Raw genomic sequence first — 25,469 nt, forward strand, 5'->3', positions numbered from 1 at the left:
ACGAGCAGTTGCGAGTATACGCGACCACTTGCAATGAGCAATCTGATCGCCCGCATTTAGAAATGCCACCAGGAGGTTGATTTTCAATTTCCACGCTCGCGCTTGCCAACTTGACGTTGACAACTGCGAACTAGGAAAAATCTTGCCGGGAGGTGGATTTTCCTCACTTGCCAACTTGATGTGCGGAAAACTCAGCGAGCTGAGCGGAGTTCACCGCCCTGAGTTACTTTAATTCAAGAGCTAAGTAGGGGGTGCATGAAACATTCCAGATTATTTTGAAACATGCTAAATGTACTTGATTTTTCCCGCCTGAGGAGCGAAATCAGAGTTTCTGTGCTACTCTGCAGGGGGAGCAAATCAGACAGCCCAACAGAGATGCTTTTAGGAGCACTCTTGAAGGGGCGGGTAATGTTGAGGCCCTCCCTCTTTATATTGGACAATCCGGAAAACTTAAATGTGGAGTCTCCAACAGGCCCAGCCTGTCACCAGTATTATCCAGCATTTATACTTCCTCTTGCATACGCTAATGACTTGTAGCTCCTCTTCAGACTGACCAAAGAGAATGAAATGCCCCAAAAATATGTTCAGCAGATTGTTTATGACGTAGGAAATGGTTTATGCATCAAACTTTCCTGAGGCAGTGGCCAGTCTCATTACAAAATCCCCTAAAAGAGCATTCAGCACCCTATCCTCTGACATCTCCACTAATTGCCATTAAATAAGGGATTATTTTTAAATCCTTAGTGATCCTGCACAGATTTCTTTATACACAGCAACTTGAATTCCTTGTCAAAACATTTGTATGACACAGTTCAACCTGTAGTCTACGGTCCAACTCTCAGGCCGAGATTTATGAAAGCTTTGCATTGTCTTTGAGTTGCACAAGGTGACGCAAGGGCAATTCAAGGGCTTCAGAAATATTTATAGAGCCATGCTTGGGGCAATTTGCTCTGCCTTTTGCTGTTTGTAAAGAAATATAATGCAAACCAGCCTCTTACGCTGCGTTTTGTTACATTTCAACTTTGGAGTAGTTCTTTGGGTGGAGTGTGTGTTTTCCCATGCATCCACCCATGTATTTTGGTGAATTCCCAGATTTACTAAAGCTAGTAAACCTGGGAATGAGTCAAAATGCGATGCCTTCTCCAATGAGGAATAACAAGGAGAAATATCTTTATTTCCTCGTATTTCCTCTTTTCACATGTGCTCCCTTCTGCAGCACACACAGAAAGAGGACAATGCCTCTAAAGATTATTTTTGTGCAGGAAGAGACACATTCCTGCACCAAAACAAAAACCGTTCTGCCTGTGATGCAGGACCCTTTCACTAAGGATCATGGGTGCCTCCACTGGCGCTAGGCAGTCACAAGTGCACCAGAGCAGGGAGAGAGAAGAAATGCTCTATATTTTTGTAAATAGGGAACATATCTGCTGTCTGCCTTTTAGGCAATGCTTCAGAAAAGGGGGTGGTGATGAACAGAGTGTCTGAATTAAGCAGACCACTCTTACCCAGTCCAAAGATCAGGGCTTGATCCATCACCGTTATTTATCTCACTGCACCATCCCAGCTCAGAACCTGGCTATATGCAAATCAGTCTGTCCCTGGCCCAGTGCATCATGGGAACAGGGCAGACTAAACTACCAAGCCAATTCTTCACCAGAAAGGAGACAAGCTACCGGGGACCGGTTTCTGGCATTTCAGCCGTCTTCGGCCCGGCTTGCTTGAATCCTGATGGTGCAGTGAGAAAGGGACTCATGTCTGAGTATACCCTGCCACACCTATAGTGGCCAAAAACGATTCAGAAAAGGGGGTGGTGATGAACAGAGTGTCTGAATTAACCACTTCCATGCTAATGACAAGGTCAACTCGTCATGGGTTTTACCTGCCCTGTGCTTATGACGAGTTGACCTTGTCATGAACAATGGAAAATCTGGGAATGCAGCACCCAGCGGGAAAACCCCTTAGCAGCCAAGGTTTTAAGCAGACCACTCTTACCCAGTCCAAAGATCAGGGCTTGATCCATCACCGTTATTTATCTCACTGCACCATCCCAGCTCAGAAACTGGCTATATGCAAATCAGTCTGTCCCTGGCCCAGTGCATCATTGGAACAGGGCAGACTAAACTACCAAGCCAATTCTTCACCAGAAAGGAGACAAGCAACCGGGGACCGGTTTCTGGCATTTCAGCCATCTTCGGCCTGGCTTGCTTGAATCCTGATGGTGCAGTGAGAAAGGGACTCATGTCTGAGTATACCCTGCCACACCTATAGTGGCCAAAAACGATTCAGAAAAGTGGGTGGTGATGAACAGAGTGTCTGAATCAAGCAGACCACTCTTACCCAGTCCAAAGATCAGGGCTTGATCCATCACCGTTTTTTAGCTCACTGCACCATCCCAGCTCAGAACCTGGCTACATGCAAATTAGTCTGACCCTGGCCCAGTGCATCATGGGAACAGGGCAGACCAAACTACCAAGCCAATTCTTATACTGGGAAGGAAACAAGCTTCCGGGAACCGGTTTCTGGCATTTCAGCCGTCTTCGGCCCGGCTTGCTTGAATCCTGATGGTGCAATGAGCAAGGGACTCACATGTGAGTATACCCTTCCACGATTATGGTGGACAAAAACGATTCAGAAAAGGGGGTGGTGATGAACAGAGTGTCTGAATTAAGCAGACCACTTTTACCCAGTCCAATGATCAGGGCTTGATCCATCACCGTTTTTTAGCTCACTGCACCATCCCAGCTCAGAACCTAGCTACATGCAAATTAGTCTGACCCTAGCCCAGTGCATCATGGGAACAGGGCAGACCAAACTACCAAGCCAATTCTTATACTGGGAAGGAAACAAGCTTCCGGGAACCGGTTTCCGGCATTTCAGCCGTCTTCGGCCCGGCTTGCTTGAATCCTGATGGTGCAATGAGCAAGGGACTCACATCTGAGTATACCCTTCCACGCTTATGGTGGACAAAAACGATTCAGAAAAGGGGGTGGTGATGAACAGAGTGTCTGAATTAAGCAGACCACTTTTACCCAGTCCAAAGATCAGGGCTTGATCCATCACCGTTTTTTAGCTCACTGCACCATCCCAGCTCAGAACCTGGCTACATGCAAATTAGTCTGACCCTGGCCCAGTGCATCATGGGAACAGGGCAGACCAAACTACCAAGCCAATTCTTATACTGGGAAGGAAACAAGTTTCCGGGAACCGATTTCTGGCATTTCAGCCGTCTTCGGCCCGGCTTGCTTGAATCCTGATGGTGCAATGAGCAAGGGACTCACATCTGAGTATACCCTTCCACGCTTATGGTGGACAAAAACGATTCAGAAAAGAGGGTGGTGATGAACAGAGTGTCTGAATTAAGCAGACCACTTTTACCCAGTCCAAAGATCAGGGCTTGATCCATCACCGTTTTTTAGCTCACTGCACCATCCCAGCTCGGAACCTGGCTATATGCAAATTAGTCTGACCCTGGCCCCGTGCATCATGGGAACAGGGCAGACCAAACTACCAAGCCAATTCTTATACTGGGAAGAAAACAAGCTTCCGGGAACCGGTTTCTGGCATTTCAGCCGTCTTTGGCCCGGCTTGCTTGAATCCTGATGGTGCAATGAGCAAGGGACCATCACCACCCCCTTTTCTGAATCGTTTCTGGCCACTATAGGTGTGGCAGGGTATACTCAGACATGAGTCCCTTGTTCACTGCACCATCAGGATTCAAGCAAGCCGGGCCGACGACGCCTGAAATGCCAGAAACCGGTCCCCGGTAGCTTGTCTCCTTTCTGGTGAAGAATTGGCTTGGTAGTTTAGTCTGCCCTGTTCCCATGATGCAATGGGCCAGGGACAGACTGATTTGCATATAGCCAGGTTCTGAGCTGGGATGGTGCAGTGAGATAAATAACGGTGATGGATCAAGCCCTGATCTTTGGACTGGGTAAGAGTGGTCTGCTTAATTCAGACACTCAGTTCATCACAACCCCCTTTTCTGAATCGTTTTTGGCCACTATAGGTGTGGCAGGGTATACTCAGACATGAGTCCCTTTCTCTCTGCACCATCAGGATTCAAGCAAGCAGGGCCGAAGACGGCTGAAATGCAGGAGACCGGTCCCCGGTAGCTTGTCTCCTTTCTGGTGAAGAATTGGCTTGGTAGTATAGTCTGCCCTGTTCCCATGATGCACTGGGCCAGGGACAGACTGATTTGCATATAGCCAGGTTCTGAGCTGGGATGGTGCAGTGAGATAAATAACGGTGATGGATCAAGCCCTGATCTTTGGACTGGGTAAGAGTGGTCTGCTTAATTCAGACACTCTGTTCATCACCACCCCCTTTTCTGAATCGTTTTTGGCCACTATAGGTGTGGCAGGGTATACTCAGACATGAGTCCCTTTCTCACTGCATCATCAGGATTCAAGCAAGCCGGGCCGAAGACGGCTGAAATGCTGGAAACCGGTTCCCGGAAGCCTGTTTCCTTCCCAGTATAAGAATTGGCTTGGTGGTTTGGTCTGCCCTGTTCCCATGATGCACTGGGCCAGGGTCAGATTAATTTGCATGTAGCCAGGTTCTGAGCTGGGATGGTGCAGTGAGCTAAAAAACGTGATGGATCAAGCCCTGATCTTTGGACTTGGTAAAAGTGGTCTGCTTAATTCGGACACTCTGTTCATCACCACCCCCTTTTCTGAATCGTTTTTGTCCACCATAAGCGTGGAAGGGTATACTCAGATGTGAGTCCCTTGCTCATTGCACCATCAGGATTCAAGCAAGCCGGGCCGAAGACGGCTGAAATGCCAGAAACCGGTTCCCGGAAGCTTGTTTCCTTCCCAGTATAAGAATTGGCTTGGTAGTTTGGTCTGCCCTGTTCCCATGATGCACTGGGCCAGGGTCAGACTAATTTGCATGTAGCCAGGTTCTGAGCTGGGATGGTGCAGTGAGCTCAAAAACGGTGATGGATCAAGCCCTGATCTTTGGACTGGGTAAAAGTGGTCTGCTTAATTCAGACACTCTATTCATCACCACCCCCCTTTTCTGAATCGTTTTTGTCCACCATAAGTGTGGAAGGGTATACTCAGATGTGAGTCCCTTGCTCATTGCACCATCAGGATTCAAGCAAGCTGGGCCGAAGACGGCTGAAATGCCAGAAACCGGTTCCCGGAAGCTTGATCCTTCCCAGTATAACAATTGGCTTGGTAGTTTGGTCTGCCCTGTTCCCATGATGCACTGGGCCAGGGTCAGACTAATTTGCATGTAGCCAGGTTCTGAGCTGGGATGGTGCAGTGAGCTAAAAAACGGTGATGGATCAAGCCCTGATCTTTGGACTGGGTAAAAGTGGTCTGCTTAATTCAGACACTCTGTTCATCACCACCCCCTTTTCTGAATCGTTTTTGTCCACCATAAGCGTGGAAGGGTATACTCAGATGTGAGTCCCTTGCTCATTGCACCATCAAGATTCAAGCAAGCCGGGCCGAAGACGGCTGAAATGCCAGAAACCGGTTCCCGGAAGCTTGTTTCCTTCCCAGTATAAGAATTGGCTTGGTAGTTTGGTCTGCCCTGTTCCCATGATGCACTGGGCCAGGGTCAGACTAATTTGCAAGTAGCCAGGTTCTGAGCTGGGATGGTGCAGTGAGCTAAAAAACGGTGATGGATCAAGCCCTGATCTTTGGACTGGGTAAAAGTGGTCTGCTTAATTCAGACACTCTGTTCATCACCACCCCCTTTTCTGAATCGTTTTTGTCCACCATAAGCGTGGAAGGGTATACTCAGATGTGAGTCCCTTGCTCATTGCACCATCAGGATTCAAGCAAGCCGGGCCGAAGACGGCTGAAATGCCAGAAACCGGTTCCCGGAAGCTTGTTTCCTTCCCAGTATAAGAATCGGCTTGGTAGTTTGGTCTGTCCTGTTCCCATGATGCACTGGGCCAGGGTCAGACTAATTTGCATGTAGCCAGGTTCTGAGCTGGGATGGTGCAGTGAGCTAAAAAACGGTGATGGATCAAGCCCTGATCTTTGGACTGGGTAAAAGTGGTCTGCTTAATTCAGACACTCTGTTCATCACCACCCCCTTTTCTGAATCGTTTTTGTCCACCATAAGCGTGGAAGGGTATACTCAGATGTGAGTCCCTTGCTCATTGCACCATCACGATTCAAGCAAGCCGGGCCGAAGACGGCTGAAATGCCAGAAACCGGTTCCTGGAAGCTTGTTTCCATCCCAGTATAAGAATTGGCTTGGTAGTTTGGTCTGCCCTGTTCCCATGATGCACTGGGCCAGGGTCAGACTAATTTGCATGTAGACAGGTTCTGAGCTGGGATGGTACAGTGAGATAAATAACGGTGATGGATCAAGCCCTGATCTTTGGACTGGGTAAAAGTGGACTGCTTAATTCAGACACTCTGTTCATCACCACCCCCTTTTCTGAATCGTTTTTGTCCACCATAAGCGTGGAAGGGTATACTCAGATGTGAGTCCCTTGCTCATTGCACCATCAAGATTCAAGCAAGCCGGGCCGAAGACGGCTGAAATGCCAGAAACCGGTTCCCGGAAGCTTGTTTCCTTCCCAGTATAAGAATTGACTTGGTAGTTTGGTCTGCCCTGTTCCCATGATGCACTGGGCCAGGGTCAGACTAATTTGCATGTAGACAGGTTCTGAGCTGGGATGGTACAGTGAGATAAATAACGGTGATGGATCAAGCCCTGATCTTTGGACTGGGTAAGAGTGGTCTGCTTAATTCAGACACTCTGTTCATCACCACCCCCTTTTCTGAATCGTTTTTGGCCACTATAGGTGTGGCAGGGTATACTCAGACATGAGTCCCTTTCTCACTGCATCATCAGGATTCAAGCAAGCCGGGCCGAAGACGGCTGAAATGCTGGAAACCGGTTCCCGGAAGACTGTTTCCTTCCCAGTATAAGAATTGGCTTGGTAGTTTGGTCTGCCCTGTTCCCATGATGCACTGGGCCAGGGTCAGATTAATTTGCATGTAGCCAGGTTCTGAGCTGGGATGGTGCAGTGAGCTAAAAAACGTGATGGATCAAGCCCTGATCTTTGGACTTGGTAAAAGTGGTCTGCTTAATTCGGACACTCTGTTCATCACCACCCCCTTTTCTGAATCGTTTTTGTCCACCATAAGCGTGGAAGGGTATACTCAGATGTGAGTCCCTTGCTCATTGCACCATCAGGATTCAAGCAAGCCGGGCCGAAGACGGCTGAAATGCCAGAAACCGGTTCCCGGAAGCTTGTTTCCTTCCCAGTATAAGAATTGGCTTGGTAGTTTGGTCTGCCCTGTTCCCATGATGCACTGGGCCAGGGTCAGACTAATTTGCATGTAGCCAGGTTCTGAGCTGGGATGGTGCAGTGAGCTCAAAAACGGTGATGGATCAAGCCCTGATCTTTGGACTGGGTAAAAGTGGTCTGCTTAATTCAGACACTCTATTCATCACCACCCCCCTTTTCTGAATCGTTTTTGTCCACCATAAGTGTGGAAGGGTATACTCAGATGTGAGTCCCTTGCTCATTGCACCATCAGGATTCAAGCAAGCTGGGCCGAAGACGGCTGAAATGCCAGAAACCGGTTCCCGGAAGCTTGATCCTTCCCAGTATAACAATTGGCTTGGTAGTTTGGTCTGCCCTGTTCCCATGATGCACTGGGCCAGGGTCAGACTAATTTGCATGTAGCCAGGTTCTGAGCTGGGATGGTGCAGTGAGCTAAAAAACGTTGATGGATCAAGCCCTGATCTTTGGACTGGGTAAAAGTGGTCTGCTTAATTCAGACACTCTGTTCATCACCACCCCCTTTTCTGAATCGTTTTTGTCCACCATAAGCGTGGAAGGGTATACTCAGATGTGAGTCCCTTGCTCATTGGACCATCAAGATTCAAGCAAGCCGGGCCGAAGACGGCTGAAATGCCAGAAACCGGTTCCCGGAAGCTTGTTTCCTTCCCAGTATAAGAATTGGCTTGGTAGTTTGGTCTGCCCTGTTCCCATGATGCACTGGGCCAGGGTCAGACTAATTTGCAAGTAGCCAGGTTCTGAGCTGGGATGGTGCAGTGAGCTAAAAAACGGTGATGGATCAAGCCCTGATCTTTGGACTGGGTAAAAGTGGTCTGCTTAATTCAGACACTCTGTTCATCACCACCCCCTTTTCTGAATCGTTTTTGTCCACCATAAGCGTGGAAGGGTATACTCAGATGTGAGTCCCTTGCTCATTGCACCATCAGTATTCAAGCAAGCCGGGCCGAAGACGGCTGAAATGCCAGAAACCGGTTCCCGGAAGCTTGTTTCCTTCCCAGTATAAGAATCGGCTTGGTAGTTTGGTCTGTCCTGTTCCCATGATGCACTGGGCCAGGGTCAGACTAATTTGCATGTAGCCAGGTTCTGAGCTGGGATAGTGCAGTGAGCTAAAAAACGGTGATGGATCAAGCCCTGATCTTTGGACTGGGTAAAAGTGGTCTGCTTAATTCAGACACTCTGTTCATCACCACCCCCTTTTCTGAATCGTTTTTGTCCACCATAAGCGTGGAAGGGTATACTCAGATGTGAGTCCCTTGCTCATTGCACCATCACGATTCAAGCAAGCCGGGCCGAAGACGGCTGAAATGCCAGAAACCGGTTCCTGGAAGCTTGTTTCCATCCCAGTATAAGAATTGGCTTGGTAGTTTGGTCTGCCCTGTTCCCATGATGCACTGGGCCAGGGTCAGACTAATTTGCATGTAGACAGGTTCTGAGCTGGGATGGTACAGTGAGATAAATAACGGTGATGGATCAAGCCCTGATCTTTGGACTGGGTAAAAGTGGACTGCTTAATTCAGACACTCTGTTCATCACCACCCCCTTTTCTGAATCGTTTTTGTCCACCATAAGCGTGGAAGGGTATACTCAGATGTGAGTCCCTTGCTCATTGCACCATCAGGATTCAAGCAAGCCGGGCCGAAGACGGCTGAAATGGCAGAAACCGGTTCCCGGAAGCTTATTTCCTTCCCAGTATAAGAATTGGCTTGGTAGTTTGGTCTGCCCTGTTCCCATGATGCACTGGGCCAGGGCCAGACTAATTTGCATGTAGCCAGGTTCTGAGCTGGGATGGTGCAGTGAGCTAAAAAACGGTGATGGATCAAGCCCTGATCTTTGGACTGGGTAAAAGTGGTCTGCTTAATTCAGACACTCTGTTCATCACCACCCCCTTTTCTGAATCGTTTTTGTCCACCATAAGCGTGGAAGGGTATACTCAGATGTGAGTCCCTTGCTCATTGCACCATCAGGATTCAAGCAAGCCGGGCCGAAGACGGCTGAAATGCCAGAAACCGGTTCCCGGAAGCTTGTTTCCTTCCCAGTATAAGAATTGGCTTGGTAGTTTGGTCTGCCCTGTTCCCATGATGCACTGGGCCAGGGCCAGACTAATTTGCATGTAGCCAGGTTCTGAGCTGGGATGGTGCAGTGAGCTAAAAAACGGTGATGGATCAAGCCCTGATCTTTGGACTGGGTAAAAGTGGTCTGCTTAATTCAGACACTCTGTTCATCACCACCCCCTTTTCTGAATCGTTTTTGTCCACCATAAGCGTGGAAGGGTATACTCAGATGTGAGTCCCTTGCTCATTGCACCATCAGGATTCAAGCAAGCCGGGCCGAAGACGGCTGAAATGCCAGAAACCGGTTCCCGGAAGCTTGTTTCCTTCCCAGTATAAGAATTGGCTTGGTAGTTTGGTCTGCCCTGTTCCCATGATGCACTGGGCCAGGGTCAGACTAATTTGCATGTAGCCAGGTTCTGAGCTGGGATGGTGCAGTGAGCTAAAAAACGGTGATGGATCAAGCCCTGATCTTTGGACTGGGTAAAAGTGGTCTGCTTAATTCAGACACTCTGTTCATCACCACCCCCTTTTCTGAATCGTTTTTGTCCACCATAAGCGTGGAAGGGTATACTCAGATGTGAGTCCCTTGCTCATTGCACCATCAGGATTCAAGCAAGCCGGGCCGAAGACGGCTGAAATGCCAGAAACCGGTTCCCGGAAGCTTGTTTCCTTCCTAGTATAAGAATTGGCTTGGTAGTTTGGTCTGCCCTGTTCCCATGATGCACTGGGCCAGGGTCAGACTAATTTGCATGTAGCCAGGTTCTGAGCTGGGATGGTGCAGTGAGCTAAAAAACGGTGATGGATCAAGCCCTGATCTTTGGACTGGGTAAAAGTGGTCTGCTTAATTCACACACTCTGTTCATCACCACCCCCTTTTCTCAATCGTTTTAGGCAATGCAGCATATCAACTTAGATTGCTGTCCTAAACAATAGTAGATGTGCCTCTCAGTCTCTTGAAAACATGCCTAAAACTAGAACAGTAAGATCTGGAGTCAAATTGATTTTGGTTGCCATAGGTAACTGTTGTAATCCCTTTCTTTTTCCAGGTTGATGATAATGGGACCCCTTAGGAACCTTGCAGTTGGTTTGACAAGAGCAGCCTGACTGGCGAAGTTTGAAGTGTGCTGTGCCCTGTGCTCAACATCTTGCAGTGACATAGCAGAGGCCGTAATAAAGGAGTTCTTCACTTACCTGGTTCCAGTTCACTTTGTAACACTGGTGACAACTGGTCTGCGTAATGGAGCTGGATGGCTCTCCTTCCCTTCTGCATTCTGCCACCACCCACCACATTGAGTCAAGCTTTCACCTTGTGGCCCACAAGGTCAAGGTACTATCTAGCCCATTACTCCCGGACAGCCTGTAGGAGACCGGGTTTGCTTCCAGCTGTGAAACTGAGCATCTTACTTTGGTTCCTTTTGGCTTCCCTCGCTTCTGTTTCTGACTCTGCCACTGGTGATTTCTCAGTATACAACTGCTCTGCTCTGCCACTTCCTTGTTCCGGAGTTCCTGTCACCTCTGAGGTGACAGGACCACACCCTCCGGATCATCTTCACGCCCTTCCTCCACTCCTCCGGACCGCCTGCACACTTATTCTATCGGTCTCCAGTGACACTCTGAGGTGTGTCTTTAGACTTGCTCCTGCCTGTACCACTCCTCCTCATTCTTCACGGCACCACCCTCTTGCTTTCCCCTCAGCCCCTGTGGCGAGTACAGCTTTCACAAAGTATTTTCATCTGCCTCGTCCTTCCATTGCTGGATATATATCACCCAGCCTCATCCACGCTGACAGGCACAGCTTATCAAGGAGTTTTTCATCAACCTTGGTCTTCCAGTGCTGGATGGATGTTACCTGGGTTTCTCTGCCAGTGTGCTCACTGCTGACTGGCACAGCTTACACCTTGTTTTTTTTTACTTCTAGTACTTTGCTCAGCTGTCCATCCAGTTATGAACACCACCGGTGACACACACACCATTTTGCGTGTCTCAGGTTCTTCAGTGACACACTCTTGCTCTTCCCTGATGCTAACCTCTCTGCAGTGCTATGCACACTTCATAATATTTTGTGTGTCATCTCCTGGGCTCTCTCACCTAACCTGCTACAACAATTTGCAGTGACACGCACACCTATCCATTGTATACCTTTTGGTTGCCTGCATCTAGCATCGTTTCTTTCAGTCTTTACAACTGAACGTTCCAGTAATCCACTTCTGGCAAGTTCCTCTTCCTCCGGGGTTGCCTCTCTGTGTTGTTCTTCCCAACATGGCTGCTGCAAGCATGACCCAGTCCCCACCTTTCCTAAATGAATGTGGTGAACCCAACCTCCCTTGGAAAGAGTGGGTCAAGATTTTTGAGTCATACCTGATCGCCATTGGGGGGGAAAAAATCAGTGCCTTAAGAAAACAACACATCCTGCTTCACAATCTGGGTACCCATGGGAGGAAAGTCTTTGATACTCTACCAGAACCGGACCTAGAAGAAGATGGAGATGCTTTTGAAGCATCTTTAATAAAATTGGATATACTTTTCAGAGACAAAATCAACATTGTGCTGGAATGCCACAAATTCTTTTGTAGGGCCCAAGGAAGACATGACAGTATTTCCATCTACTTAGCTGTCCTGAGAGATCTAAGCGAAGTATGCCAATTTGGAGATCTCCACGACTCTCTTATTAGGGACCAAATGGTGAGGTGCACCAATAATTGTAAAATCCAAGAAAAATTGCTGCAAAAACAACCTAATTTACAAGAAGCGATTGAGTTGGCTAAATCTATTGAACATACCACCCTCTCCATGAAAGAGATCAGACCCAATCCTGTTCTACCCAAATACTCCCACTCAGCCCAAAGCCAGGTGTCGGAAATTGTGGAATCAGAAACTGTTGATGCCATCAATGAAAACACTATTTGCAAAATTAAAAATGCAAAAAACCCCAACTTTACTTGTGACAACAACCCTAACAAACTTAAATGTTACCATTGTGGTAGCAGCAACCACCTTGCCAACAAACCTAATTGCCAAGCCATATCAGCTATTTGCAAGAAGTGCAATAAGAAATGCCACCTCGCTAGAGTTTGCCACAGTAAACAAAACAGTGCGGTGGTTATTCCTAAGTCCAAAATTCAGTTATGTAAGAAAATTATCCTCCAAGTTCAAGACTCCAGCACTGTCAATCAAATAAATTACCCACAATGCAAAATTGGGTTGGGTGGCAAGAAAATCAACATGTTTGCGGATTCCTGTTCCCGCTTTACTTTTGTGAACATTTCTGATTTCAACAACATGAACTTCTGTAAAGAAAGTGATTTAATAAAACCTGACATTTCTCCCAGCAGCTACACCAGAGAATCTATCCCTTTGAGGTGTCCAATCTTCTCGGTTGGCAACATCTAAAAGAATTAGGCATAAAGTTGGACCCTAACATTCATCCACCCAGGGTAAAACCTTTGTCAAAGAGTTCCCTGATGTGTTCTCTTCCGATCTAGGGCTCCTTAAGAATTTCCAACACAGAATAAAATTGAAACCGAATGCCAAAACCATTGCACACAAAACGAGGCCTATACCTCACCTTATGTGGGAACCCCTTAAAGCTGAACTGGCCAGACTACAGTCCCTAAATGTTATACAACAGGTGGATTGCACCGCATGGGTCGCTCCTGTGGTCATCGCCAAGAAAGCCCATGGGAATGACATTAGATTATGCATCGACCTCAGAGACCTTAATGATAACATCATCATTGAAAGACACCCATTTCCACGTATCCACGAGGTTTTAAGTACCATGGGGAAGCCACCTGCTTTAGTGTACTAGACTTTTCAAGTGCTTACCACCAGGTAGAATCACACCTCTACTCCAGAGAATTAACTGCCTTTACTACTCCGCTGGGGTCATACATGTTCCTCAGGAAGCCGTTTGGGCTCGCCTCAACAGCAGCCGTATTCCAAAAAATAATGCAGCACATTTTGGAAGGAGTGCCCAAAACCTTGTGCTTCCAAGACGATATCTTGATATATGGTGCCACACCCGAAAAACAAGACTCTCTCAGAACGGCCCTCGAAAGATTCAAAGAGCCGGGTCTTACACTTAAAGAAGAGAAATGCCAAAACGGGGTGGGAACTGTTGATTACCTTGGGCACACCCTATCCAGGGGCAGATTCAAACCCAAACTTAGCCTCCTTGATGCCGTTGAAAAAGCTCATTCTCCAACCAACAAACAAGAATTGCTATCCTTCCTAGGTCTGGCCGAATACATGGCCAAATATGTTAAGAACTTTGCCGACCCCTCCAATGACCTTAGGGAACTCATTAGAAACCATACGCCTTACCAATGGCTAAAGAAGCACCAAGTGGCATTTGATAAGATTAAAAAAGTATCCTAAGTGCCCCCCAAATATGCAATTTCGACCCTTGTAGAAAGACAATTCTTACCACTGACGCCAGCAACAAAGGTCTGGGTGCCACTCTCTCTCAGGTCATTGGAGGAAAAGAACGCATAGTAGCCTTTGCCTCCCGCACACTCAACGACTCAGAGAGAAACTACTCTGTAGTGGAGAGAGAAGCCCTGTCCTGCTTCTGGGTGATAAAACACTTCAAGTTCTATTTATGGTGGATAAAGTTCACCATCCGCCCGACCATAAACCCATCACCTACATATTCAGTCCCAAAGGTGCCACTAACAGCACACCCAGAGTGGCGAAATGGATCCTGGGCCTTAAAAGTTTTGTCTTCAAACTGGAATATGTTGCGGGCAACCTCAACACTGCCGCTGATTTCCTCTCAAGGGCACCATTAGAACTGGTGTAAACTTTGAAACTCCTGAATTTCCCATTTTACTAGTTCATTCTTCTAGGATAAACAATAATGAATGGGTGGAGAACCTAAACCAAGATGATACTCTAACTCTTCTCAAAGAATACACTCTACGAGGTTGGCCAAATACTCGCAAAGAGGTGAGTCAAGAACTTAAAAATTTTGGGAAATCAGGCACGAAATCAACTTACATGACGATTACATATGGAGAAACAACAAGATCATACCCCCCCGAAGGGTTGAGAGATAAAATAATAGACCTTGTCCACGAGGGTCACCTAGGGAGAAGCCTTACTAAAACTAGACTTAGGGAGCATTATTGGTTTCCAAACATGGACTCAATGGTTGAAACCAAAGTCAAGAACTGCACCATCTGCGCGAACAGTGACAAGACTAAGCACACGCAGAAGGCACCCCTCTCCTCGGTTTCTATTCCAAACAAACCGTGGGAGAAACTCGCACTGGACATCATCGGCCCTATCAATAAAAGAGGTGTCATCAAAAGATTTGCATTCATCATAACCGACTATCACTCACACTGGGTCGTCACCAAAATGGTGAATCAAATCACTACTGAATCACTCACCAACTTTCTGCGCAATACTTTTGCTAATGAAGGAATCCCGTCCACCCTGGTCACGGACAATGGAGTTCAGATCACCTTGTCAGCCATGACCAGCTTTCTGTCCCTTGGCCATTACCCATCTAAAAACTTCTCTATACTGCCCCCGGGCCAATGACCTAGTCAAAAGAGTAAACGGAATGGTGAAGAAAACATACAACTAGCATGTATCAACCATCTACCTGTTGAACGTGCACTGCAAGATATGCTCTGGGTGTACCACACAACTCTAAACCTTATCACGGCTATCTCCCAGTTCTCATCACTCAGGAGGAGAAAACCTAGTACCAAATCCTTCCCTAACTGGATTGGGGGGGGGGAGAGGAGACAGCACACTCGTTTGACAATGTCAAATCCAAAATAGCTTCTCATCAGGACAAGTACAAAGACCAGTACACTACAAGCATGGAGCCAAGCCCCAGAGGTTGGCCGTGGGGGACTGGGTGGCTGTGAAAAAGCCCACACTCACAGGGAATCATGAATCCAAGTTCTATGAACCCAAAAGAATTGTTGAAATTAAAAACAACACTGTGATCCTTGAGAATGGGCAGAACTGGAGCATGGACTGCCTGGCAAGGAGCCCAAGCCCAGAAGTCACACCTCACACCAGCTCCCCGACCTCTGTTGGCCCCGAAAACTTGACATCCCACCAAAGGAGCTGCATCGGAAGATCTATAGTTCCACCTAAGTGGCATAAAGACTTTGTGGTGAAATAACTTAACTTTTGACTTTTCTTCCTTGCATTTTAGGGGGGAAGATGTGTTGTAATCCCTTTCTTTTTCCAGGTTGATGATAATGGGACCCCTTAGGAACCTTGTAGTTGGTTTGTCCCTTTCCCCCTGCCCCCCCTGCCTCCCCTTTCCCTTCTACCCCATTGGTACATTCCTTCTGTTTAGCCAGAGGCTGCCTTGGAATGTTGAGAAGAGCAGCCTGACTGGCGAAGTTTGAAGTGTGCTGTGCCCTGTGCTCAACATCTTGTGGTGACATAGCGGAGGGCGTAATAAAGGAGTTCTTCACTTACCTGGTTCCAGTTCACTTTGTAACAGTAACATTTTGCATTCTCTGCTGAATTATCTTTGGGATGAAGAAGACCTGGTGTGGTTCAGAAGACTTTTTAAAATCCTACTTATTCAATCAATGAAAAAAATTGGTCTTTATTTCTCAGGAATTATTGTTAGAGCCAAGAACCCTCTGTGAATACCACACTTAATAAGTAATATTAATAATAACAGAACATAGCAACAACATAAATTCCCCAGCAAGGACCCCTGCGTGCAGCACCTGCCTTCAGGGCCTTCCTGATGCGCCATGAGGCAGGAGGCAGCAATTTGCTCCCCTGCATTAGAACTTGGTTTTAGGCACAGTCCCAGTCAATGGAATTAACTTATTGCAATTACCCTCAAGGTAAATGCATTGTCCGGCCCCTAACATTGGTGAATGCTACAAGAATTCCTCATTCCGTGCATTTACAACTGCACAGAATGAGGAATTCATGTGCTGTAGGGTATTCTGCTTGCATATCAAGCTTTTTTGTATTCGGGTAAGCAGATGCAAATCAGTGGAAACAGTTACAAAATGAGACTTCACTAACCCCTACACCTAATGTCCTTTGAAAAAGTGGTGAGGTACAAAATAAACATAGGGAAATCAGAAATGATAAACCTGACTCTAGACAGAGGAGATGCTATTGAAAACTCAGATGCAACTCCAACAAATTGACTTACTTTTCTAGGCCAACTACCATTCTCTAGAAGCTGACATATGCAGAGATCTGAGAAGATGGACCCTTCGCTTTCTAGCCCCTTCAGAAGAATGGACGCAGATAAAATGAACATAATTTTTTCAGGCCTTGCCAAGTACTGTTGATAAGGCGTTTTTTGAGGCCTTTGCCAAACTCTATTTCACAGTTTATCTAGAAGGGGTTTGGAACTAGAGTCCTTCTAAAAAACTTACAATGACTTAAGCTGTACGGAGGGTGGATATTTCTACATAATTTTAAACTGTACTACCAATAAGTCTATTGGTCGATTGGTCTGTGAAAGAAACCAATAGACACTATATGGGTCCATATGGAGCGAGAAATTATAGACTGATTTGTCTGAGATAGAGCATGGCTACAAACGTATAGGCATCCACCTGATGTGTATCATAGCACCTCAGGTGTATGGTATTAAAGCTCTGGGAAGCTGTTAGCAGGCTTACCTCCTATTCATCACACCACACACCCACCACTTCAGCCTTGACTTTACCCCAGGGCTTGGTGAAATAGGATCATATGATACATTTTTTGCAGGGACACTGTCACATCCTTGAAGATGTGAACAAGAGTTAAAATTGGAGACGGGGAAGAGCTGAACTACTAGTAAGTGCAACGCTGATGCTGCACCTTCATCTATTATTAGCAAACAGCAAAGGTCCTCCTATGTTTCATTTATCATAATAATAAAAAACAATTGATAATTCTAAAATAATCTAATCAAACAAACAAATATAAATACAATATCATGTGACCTATATAATATGCAATTATACTTCATATACAAAGCCATTTAGAAACTCAATCTCCAAATATATACAAAATGAACTACAGCAAGCAAAAATGGTGCTCTGTGAGATAAAGTAATCACATGGTGCAAGTGAATAGTGATAAAAGGCAATAATGTGGTCATGAATTAGGCAGTAGACAATAGGTTGGTCAGTTGTAGGGCTAATACATTGAATAACTAACCATAGCGCTGAATAAATCAATTATTTTGAATCAACAGCTTCTGGTTTACCAACTTCCTAATAAGCTGTCTTTATGCTCATTACTGTTGACGAAATTGCGACCCACCCTTAGAAGAAATTTTAGAGGGTCATTATCAGGGTAAGAATCGTTTTGCAGAGCTTACGGTAGATCCTAATTTACTTGTGGGGACTTTACCCATTCTTCTGAGGTTTAAGGGTAGCTTCTGTGGGTGTCACAGCACCATCATTTACGGGCAACAATGACCAGGGAAAAAACACAATTTGAGAATTTGTTTTCCTCCATCTCCAGACCCAATGGCGTGATATCCAAGCTCAACATTGGGCCTGTGGGATGCGCGACAGACATTCCCTTGGGCATTTTATTTAAAATAGGAGCAATGTCTTGGAGAAGTATTTCACGCAAGGACTGGGAGACCTTTCCTAAAGACATGGTTAACAGCACGATCGAAACCCAAAATAAAGAGATTCATTATAAATTGCTGCATACTAGTATTATGTTCGCACAACGCTAAATCAAATATGCCCTAATTTTAGCCATCAGTCAGGATTGGGACAGAATGGCGACCCCTTCTCAGTATGGTATGCCTGCCCTGGATTGATTCTATCTTGGAAAGTTCTAGCAGCTGTAAAGATTATTCTGGGATATCCTTTTCAGTATTTGCAGGAATGGAATTGCCAGCACTGTGACCACAGGGCATGAGAGGGATCACACAAAATGATAGAGCTGTGCTGTGGCATTGCCTGGGGGTAACTAAGCTAGCTACTGCATGCCTACAGAAGAAGAAAGAGCCTTCCTCCAAGACCTGTGGCATTGGAGGCTGTGGAATACCTTGGACAAGAAGTGATGATCTAGCAATATTAAGGAAGAAAGTGACAAAAACTGCTAAGACTATATGTTGAAATATACATGGGTACCATTCTAAACAATCATTGGCAAAGTCCATATGTATTGCCTTTAGAAGATGAGTGCGACCTATTGGCTTTACCACTGCTTCATTGCATTGGCTCTGTATTTGTTTTGTTTACCTCGCACATGTTGGAATGAAAGAGTAAAAAAACTAAAATGGCTGCACCGCGTCACGACCTATGCAGCACCGATCATGGGTACCATTGTAAGATGACCGACATGTGCGTACAAATATGCATTTGTCGTGTGCATACATATGGCTAATGACACATACAGGCCATTTTCTTTTCTTTTACCATTCTAACTTGGGTGACTGACAAGTCTAAATGATAAACTTAAAAAGCGCATTGAGCACTTAATTATGAAGCAGACACCCTGTTGCACCCCTGAAATATGCATGTGTGCACATGTGGCAAACATACATGCCTTAAAGGAATGTATGTGCGCCACATGGCACTTTTAAAAATGCAAAAAAAGCGCATTTTCCTAGGAAATGGCAAATTACATCCAACTTGAAGTTGGTGATAATTTGCGATTCCTCAAGGCCCAATCGCAAATTGTGGGTGCTCCCAAAATTGTATTCAAGGAATCCCAATTAGCGATTCCTTAAATGCTTTCACAAAATAGGGAATCGTAAATTTTGCGATTGCTTATTTTGTTATGGCCTTTTGGGATGATCTATCCCAAAAGGGTTTTTGCCATTCGCAAACAGGCCGATTCTGAGAATCGGCCAATTTGCGAATGGGAAAAAGGCTTGATATATCTGGCCCTCAGTCTTTATCTTTAGACTCCCCATAAGCACCATTAAGAGTAGCAGTACTCGTTTAAAAAGTGACAATACTTGAATTGGGTTGTTAATTAACCTGCGCCCATCTTACCTTCTGGAATATAATGAATTTCTTCTGAATAGTTTCCTGAACATTTACCACGGATTTCAGGTTTCACTCTGAATGACAGACCTTTACATAATGATTCATTATCACTCATATGCTTAGATGTCACCTATAAGAGAATAAAAATACGGGAAAGTGTGTGATTGGATAATTCAACCATTTGATCTGACTGCTTTCATTGAATCACTGACACAATATGGTAATCAACAATACTGTGTAACAAAAATATTGAGTCAAGAATATTATTTACAAAAATATTATTTCCCTATTCTTACACTGGTAAGTACAAAAATATCACACAAAAATTTCGTTTCACACTAATATCGTTAAAAAACATACAAAAATATAGTTTCTTAACATAAATATCAAAATTACTTTATTCGGTTGTAAAAACATAAAATCAGGTGTATCACCACAGGCAGTAACACAACAAAGAGTAAAATTCATACTAGACATACATATTTTAAAAACAGATTAAAATATGATGTGTACAGTTATGTTGAGCCCGAAAATCGTAAATTAGAATTTACATCCACCATAATAAAAGAAGAAAAAATTAAAACCTTGAAATGAAACACATACAAAATAGGGATTTGAAAAAATGAGAGAGAGAACCAACATGCATTAGTTCATAGGTTTAGCCCTAATGGCCCAGCTCTCTTGAAGATATTTGGCCACAACACATACAACAGATTCCCTGGTTTCAGTGCCTGCATCCCATCTGTATGCATATCGAAAAGGTCCAATTTTTCCAAGGGCTAATTTAACCTGGGCTGAAAAAATTAAAGTGCAGTAAGGTCTCTTCTACCTGGAGTTATACCGGGCACGTTGAGTTAGCACTGATATTGGAATGCCACTTTGAGGTAAAAGATAACACTGGAAGAGTACCATATCGCAACTTGAGAAATAGATTTCTGGCTCGCGGGGCAACCAAATATAATAAGGAGGGGCTCAATTTCTGCATGCATTGGTGAGAGAACCACAGTTCACCCTATACATATCTTTCTCCCACTTCTATTTGCGAAAAGAGTCCTTCAGTGCTACCCTTGAAAGAGGTGGAGAACCATCATCCCAATATTCACCCAAGTCTAGTTCTGTCAGGCGTTCTTTCGCATACCATAGACATTTAACAGTGCAGGATTTGTCTACGGCCATTATGTCCTTAAGGGCATGATAATATTCAATTATTGCAAGTGTACTTATGACTATGCCAAAAGAGAAGAGGCCATATCTGGGCTTTTGGAAGCTACAGGCTCAAGGCCCAAGTCTCATAACAAGTGCACTAGTGTGGTGCTCTTAGGAAGATTAACTATTGTACGTAGGAAGTTGTTTTCAGCTGTACTGAATTCAGTTATGCTTGTGCATCCCCAAATCCCTCCCCCATAGAGCATGCTAGTCTCTGCCTTGGCCCTGTAATGTTTTATAACAGGTGAGGCATGCTTGATTTTGGAAGATCTATATGGTCTAAGAATGGCTGTGGTGTGATGTGTCTGGTTTAGGGTGCTTTTTTAACCTGAGTAGTCCAGGACATCTTTTTGGATAGCGTTAATCCTATGTAATTAAAATCTGTTACTTTTTCTAATGGGACACCATGAAGAGTCATAGAGCCAGTGAAGGGCCTGTGTGGGTTGATGGTCATAAATGTAGTTTTGACATGATTGATCACCAGCCCTCTTTCGTCGCAGAAGGCCCCAAATCTTTTAACCAGTGTTTGGAGACCTCTTGGGGTCTTAGAGATTAGGAGCCTATCATCAGCAAATACGATCAGGGGGATCTTCCTACCTGCAAACTTAGGTGCATCAGTCATACACTTCCAAATAGGCAACCACACCATTTAAGTATAGGGAGAACAAAGAGGGGGCGAGGATGCACCCGTGGTGTGGGCCTTTATGGATCTGATCTGTTAATTCACCCCTAGGTCCCAGCAGACCTGTGCCTAAGTATCCTGATGTAGGCACCTAATAATATATACGAGGTTTGCTACCATCCAGGTGCCTTTTAAGATATCCCACAGTCTTGGAGCGAGGAAGCAAGGCAAAAAGGGTTTTCAGGACCACAAAAACCAGATCTAGGTGCAATCTTTCAAGTAAGGCAGTCTTCCAATATATTGCTGTGAACCTGAAGATCTGGACGATAGTGCTCGTCTGACTTCTAAACGCCACTTGTAGGTAAGACAAAGCCCCATATTCTTGTATCCATTGCTCAAGCTGGTACAGGATACGTTTTGGATTACATTAGGACTAATAGGTCTATAGGTTACGGGGGAGTGCCTTTGGCCTATCTTGTGTAAAGGGACAATTTACGCCCCCTTCCAGCTTTGCAAGATTTCCATCCTGGCTAGTACAAGGGTGGATATTGGGTTTATATATCTGGCCCAGCACTCAATATCGGATAGGAACAAGTCCCCCTGAACTCTATCTGGCCCAGCAGCTTTACCTGTGGATGTGGACCTAATTGCCTTCACTGTCTCGCTTATGCCTATAATGATTGAGCAGGATGAAGGGGCAGATAATCTGTGGGATTTATTCACTAAAGCTCTTGACCGGAGTGGGACCATAGAGATCTGTCAAGTATTTTTGCCAGGTCTCCAGGAATTAGTTAGGCGAGTTCTAGAGCTTTACCCTTTATTGGTTACCAGTCGCCAGAATTTCATTGAGACCTTTTTAACTGCGGCCTCTTGAAAGTCTTCCCAGAGCAGGGTGTGCCAGTTGTTCTAAGCTTTTCATTGAATCTGCTTATATTGTTACCTAAAACTCTAATGGCAGGTATATGCCCTCCCACTATTTAGATTTCACCCTACTGCAATCTTGATGCGAGTAGGTTTAGGAGTACTGCATGTGTTAGTGTGACAGGATGTAAAGCACTTACCCAGTGTACTAAATAGTGTATTGTGTATCACTGGCATTGCATGCAATCTACTTTCTGAGGAATGTAAGCTTGGTAGTGGCTTTCAGTAGCACCCTGTTAATTTTACCCCTAAGATCACAGTGGGGGGGGGGGGTCACTTTTTTCCATTTAATGCTCTTCCCATCATTAGAGTGTATCAGATCTATGGCACGTGAAGAGAAGATCAGCTCAGGCAGGCTAAGGAGAATGTTCAGGGCGCAATGTAGAGCGTTGTGGATGCTGTTAGATCTAGGTAACACCCTCATATCGGCTACCTTGTGCCAAGTTGGAAGGGCTATCATTATGTTTTCTATCCTACTAACATCACAGGTAGATTTAAAGAATGGGACGCTGTGTGGTTCATAGGGGTGTGGCCATTGCATGCCCTCAACCCTAACATGACAGAGAATGATAGAAGCTGGTAAGATACATCTGTCCAGCGCCTTACCAGGGCAACGTCAATAGATAGAATACCTCAAGTTTCATCCTCAGTATCAAATGTGTAGGCTTTCTTGTTTTCAGTTTTTATCACTGACATAGCTATCCATTCCAATACTGGTGCACCTGAAGATTGTGATTCTCTGTGACAGGTTCTGCAACATATGCGTTGAACTGGGCGCTTATGCCCTCAGATTTATTGAAGCAGTCAAAAATGAGGCAGCACTTTTGAAACTCCGGAGAAAATTTCCCTTTACGGAAGGGATCTCTAACTTGTGCAGAGTACCACAGTGAGGCTTCATCAACTTCAAATGCCATGGTTGGTGAAGGGCTATTTCTCATACATTGTAAAATAAAAGTTCCTGAATTGCTCCTCAACATTTCTTTGCTTACCAAAGGGTAAGCACTCTAACGTGGAATATGTTGCATTGCCAAAGTCACTAAAATTGTCGCCCAGCCTTCTCTCAAGGAGATGTTTCACATCTACACCAATTATGCTGAACACTTGGTAGACAAGGGTGTTTTCAGACTCTATTTTTTTTTGTCTTGCTTTCCTGTAAAAATCTAAGAATGCAGTAGAGTGTACTTTTTTTCAAATCACTATCAATATGTGACCAAAGATCCTCACATTTCTTGCCTTTGGCATCATCACTCAGCAAAAGTTCTGTAAACGGTTGCCGCATGGATAATATGACATTCATGACCTCTAGGACTGAGAACCACCAGAAAAAGTGACACAATTGGAATTTGTTCTTTGATGCCAGACATAGCACAAAATGTGCGTATTAGTTTCTGTGCATAACAAAACAGTGCACCAGAATGGACTAAAAAGTCAATAGCATTCTTCACTAACTCTGAAAATTGTAAAGATGCTTTCAGCATTTCAACTAACAAGTGGCAAGGATCTCTTACAGGAAAGTACTTCAGCTCAGGTATCGATTTTGAGTGTCAACCCAAACTTTTTCATGTCGCTGAATCACTGCAAATACAAACAAAATCACTCCAATCTTTGTTGAACTTGGTAAAGAAATGTTTGCAGCAGCATTCCGAGTGACACTGAGTTCCATGTTTTCTAAATGTCTGTATCCCAGATGCTTTGTGACTGCACTCTTTTCACATATACCTGTCACTATACCTTGCATTGAGTGTTAAAGCCTGGGGTGTTGGCAATTCACCTACTATCAATACTGTCTCACTAGAAAGGGGGCTGATGTATCAAGGGTTTTTATCCATTCTCTGTGGGTAAATGTGATGTTACATATTGGGAAAGATTCTTATGAAACCTACATTTTTCCTACCTTTGAAAGACTCAAAATGTAGCCAAAAAATCAAATATGATTTTGATATTTCCTGATTCTCTACAGTTTATAAAATAAACACGTAGTAATTAATCAGAAAGGGGGATTAGGGATTGGGACATCTGTTTCATTCCCCAGGGTAAGTTAATAATTAATCAGAAAGGAGAAACAGACAATTGTTACACTTCTAGACCATTGGTATAGAAGATTTTAGAGTAACCTCAAAAAACCCAATGCTGATGTCGTTGTGCGGTATATCTGTTTCATCCGCCCCGCATTAGGGTTATTGGCAGTTATCATCGGGTACTCCAAAAGTAGTGGTGTTGCCCGCCTCAACCCGAGGCACCTCTGGTCTATTGTGCAGTGTCCTGAGAAGTGAAGAAAAAAGTGTGCAAATTAAATTCTCAAAAATAGTTAAAAACTGGAGAGTCACCCTTAAAGGCTTTTAATATTGGTGTGATTTCCAGATTTACTTAAAAAAGAATAGGTACTACTTTGTAGATCGAGTTACTGGATCTAGGTAGTGTTATATATACAACGTCCATATACAGACGTTGTATATATAACACTACCTAGAAATCTTCTATACCAATGGTCTAGAAGTGTAACAAGTGTCTGTTTCTCCTTTCTGATTAATTATAAAATAAACACCTCAAATATACTTCTAACCCCTGTATCTTTAGACCAAAGATCACAAAACTGAAGAAGAAACAATATTTTAGTGAAATCCCTAAACAACAAAACTCAAGCAGAATAATGTTAGCCTAGTCTTTCTTACCACTACCTTATATAACAAAGTTACATTGTATTGGCCTCTTCAAGAAGAAATAAAAATTACTCTTTCACTTTCCTTTTCCTCTTTGAATGGCATTTAGTTTGTGGCTGTGCAGGTTTTTTTCCAGGGTTTATAGGTTTATGATGGTGAGGGCTATTTCCTTTCTGGTTGGGTTTTATCAGTTATTATAGGTTTCATCCTAAAACCGGACAGCCTACAAACATGGTAGAGCTACTATTGTCCAGGAGCTCATAAGAGGTATTCAAGACTCTGGTAATGAAAAGGCCATCCTGAGACACATATGAATTCCTATGAGTAGGAAGCTGGTGTATGGTCTGGGATTCACCACCCCTCTACTCCCTTGGTTATAAACATTATAGATGTAGTATGGGAGAGAATCAGTCCCTATAACAGTGATACCTAATATGTCCTGGGACGCAATATCAAGGAGGCAAAGTTTCACCTTCAATGTAATGCAAACCCATATTAGACGTCCCCCCAATGGACAGCCCTTCCCACTATAGCAAGTAGGTTTGAAAAAAGTGGCAAACCTAGGCCTGTGGACGGAATCAGTACTCCAAGTCTCCTGAACGAGGCCGACATCGAGTTGATCAATACATGCTCCCCACTATGGTTCATCCAATTTAGATCTGACCCTGGCCACATTCCAAGATAGCAGACTAGTTATCATTGGTTTCTTGGCTTGGGCTTCCAGGGGATGGATCTAGGGGGCCAGATTCCAATTAATGGCACTTAGTCCATTTC

General features: G+C 44.7%; 1 protein-coding gene across 3 annotated transcripts in view; it reads right to left on the bottom strand.

Moving 5' to 3' along the window:
* Positions 1-25,469, bottom strand: part of LOC147697185 (interleukin-5 receptor subunit alpha-like) — a 360,931-nt gene that overhangs the window by 133,145 nt on the left and 202,317 nt on the right. For all 3 annotated transcript variants that reach the window (XM_086934250.1, XM_086934252.1, XM_086934251.1), the window contains one exon: positions 19,293-19,416. In XM_086934250.1, the coding sequence (XP_086790376.1) occupies positions 19,293-19,416 (124 nt within the window). The remainder of the gene's footprint in view (positions 1-19,292; positions 19,417-25,469) is intronic.

This window comes from Lissotriton vulgaris, chromosome 8 (assembly GCF_964263255.1).
Source record: "Lissotriton vulgaris chromosome 8, aLisVul1.2, whole genome shotgun sequence".
NCBI lineage: Eukaryota > Metazoa > Chordata > Amphibia > Caudata > Salamandridae > Lissotriton > Lissotriton vulgaris.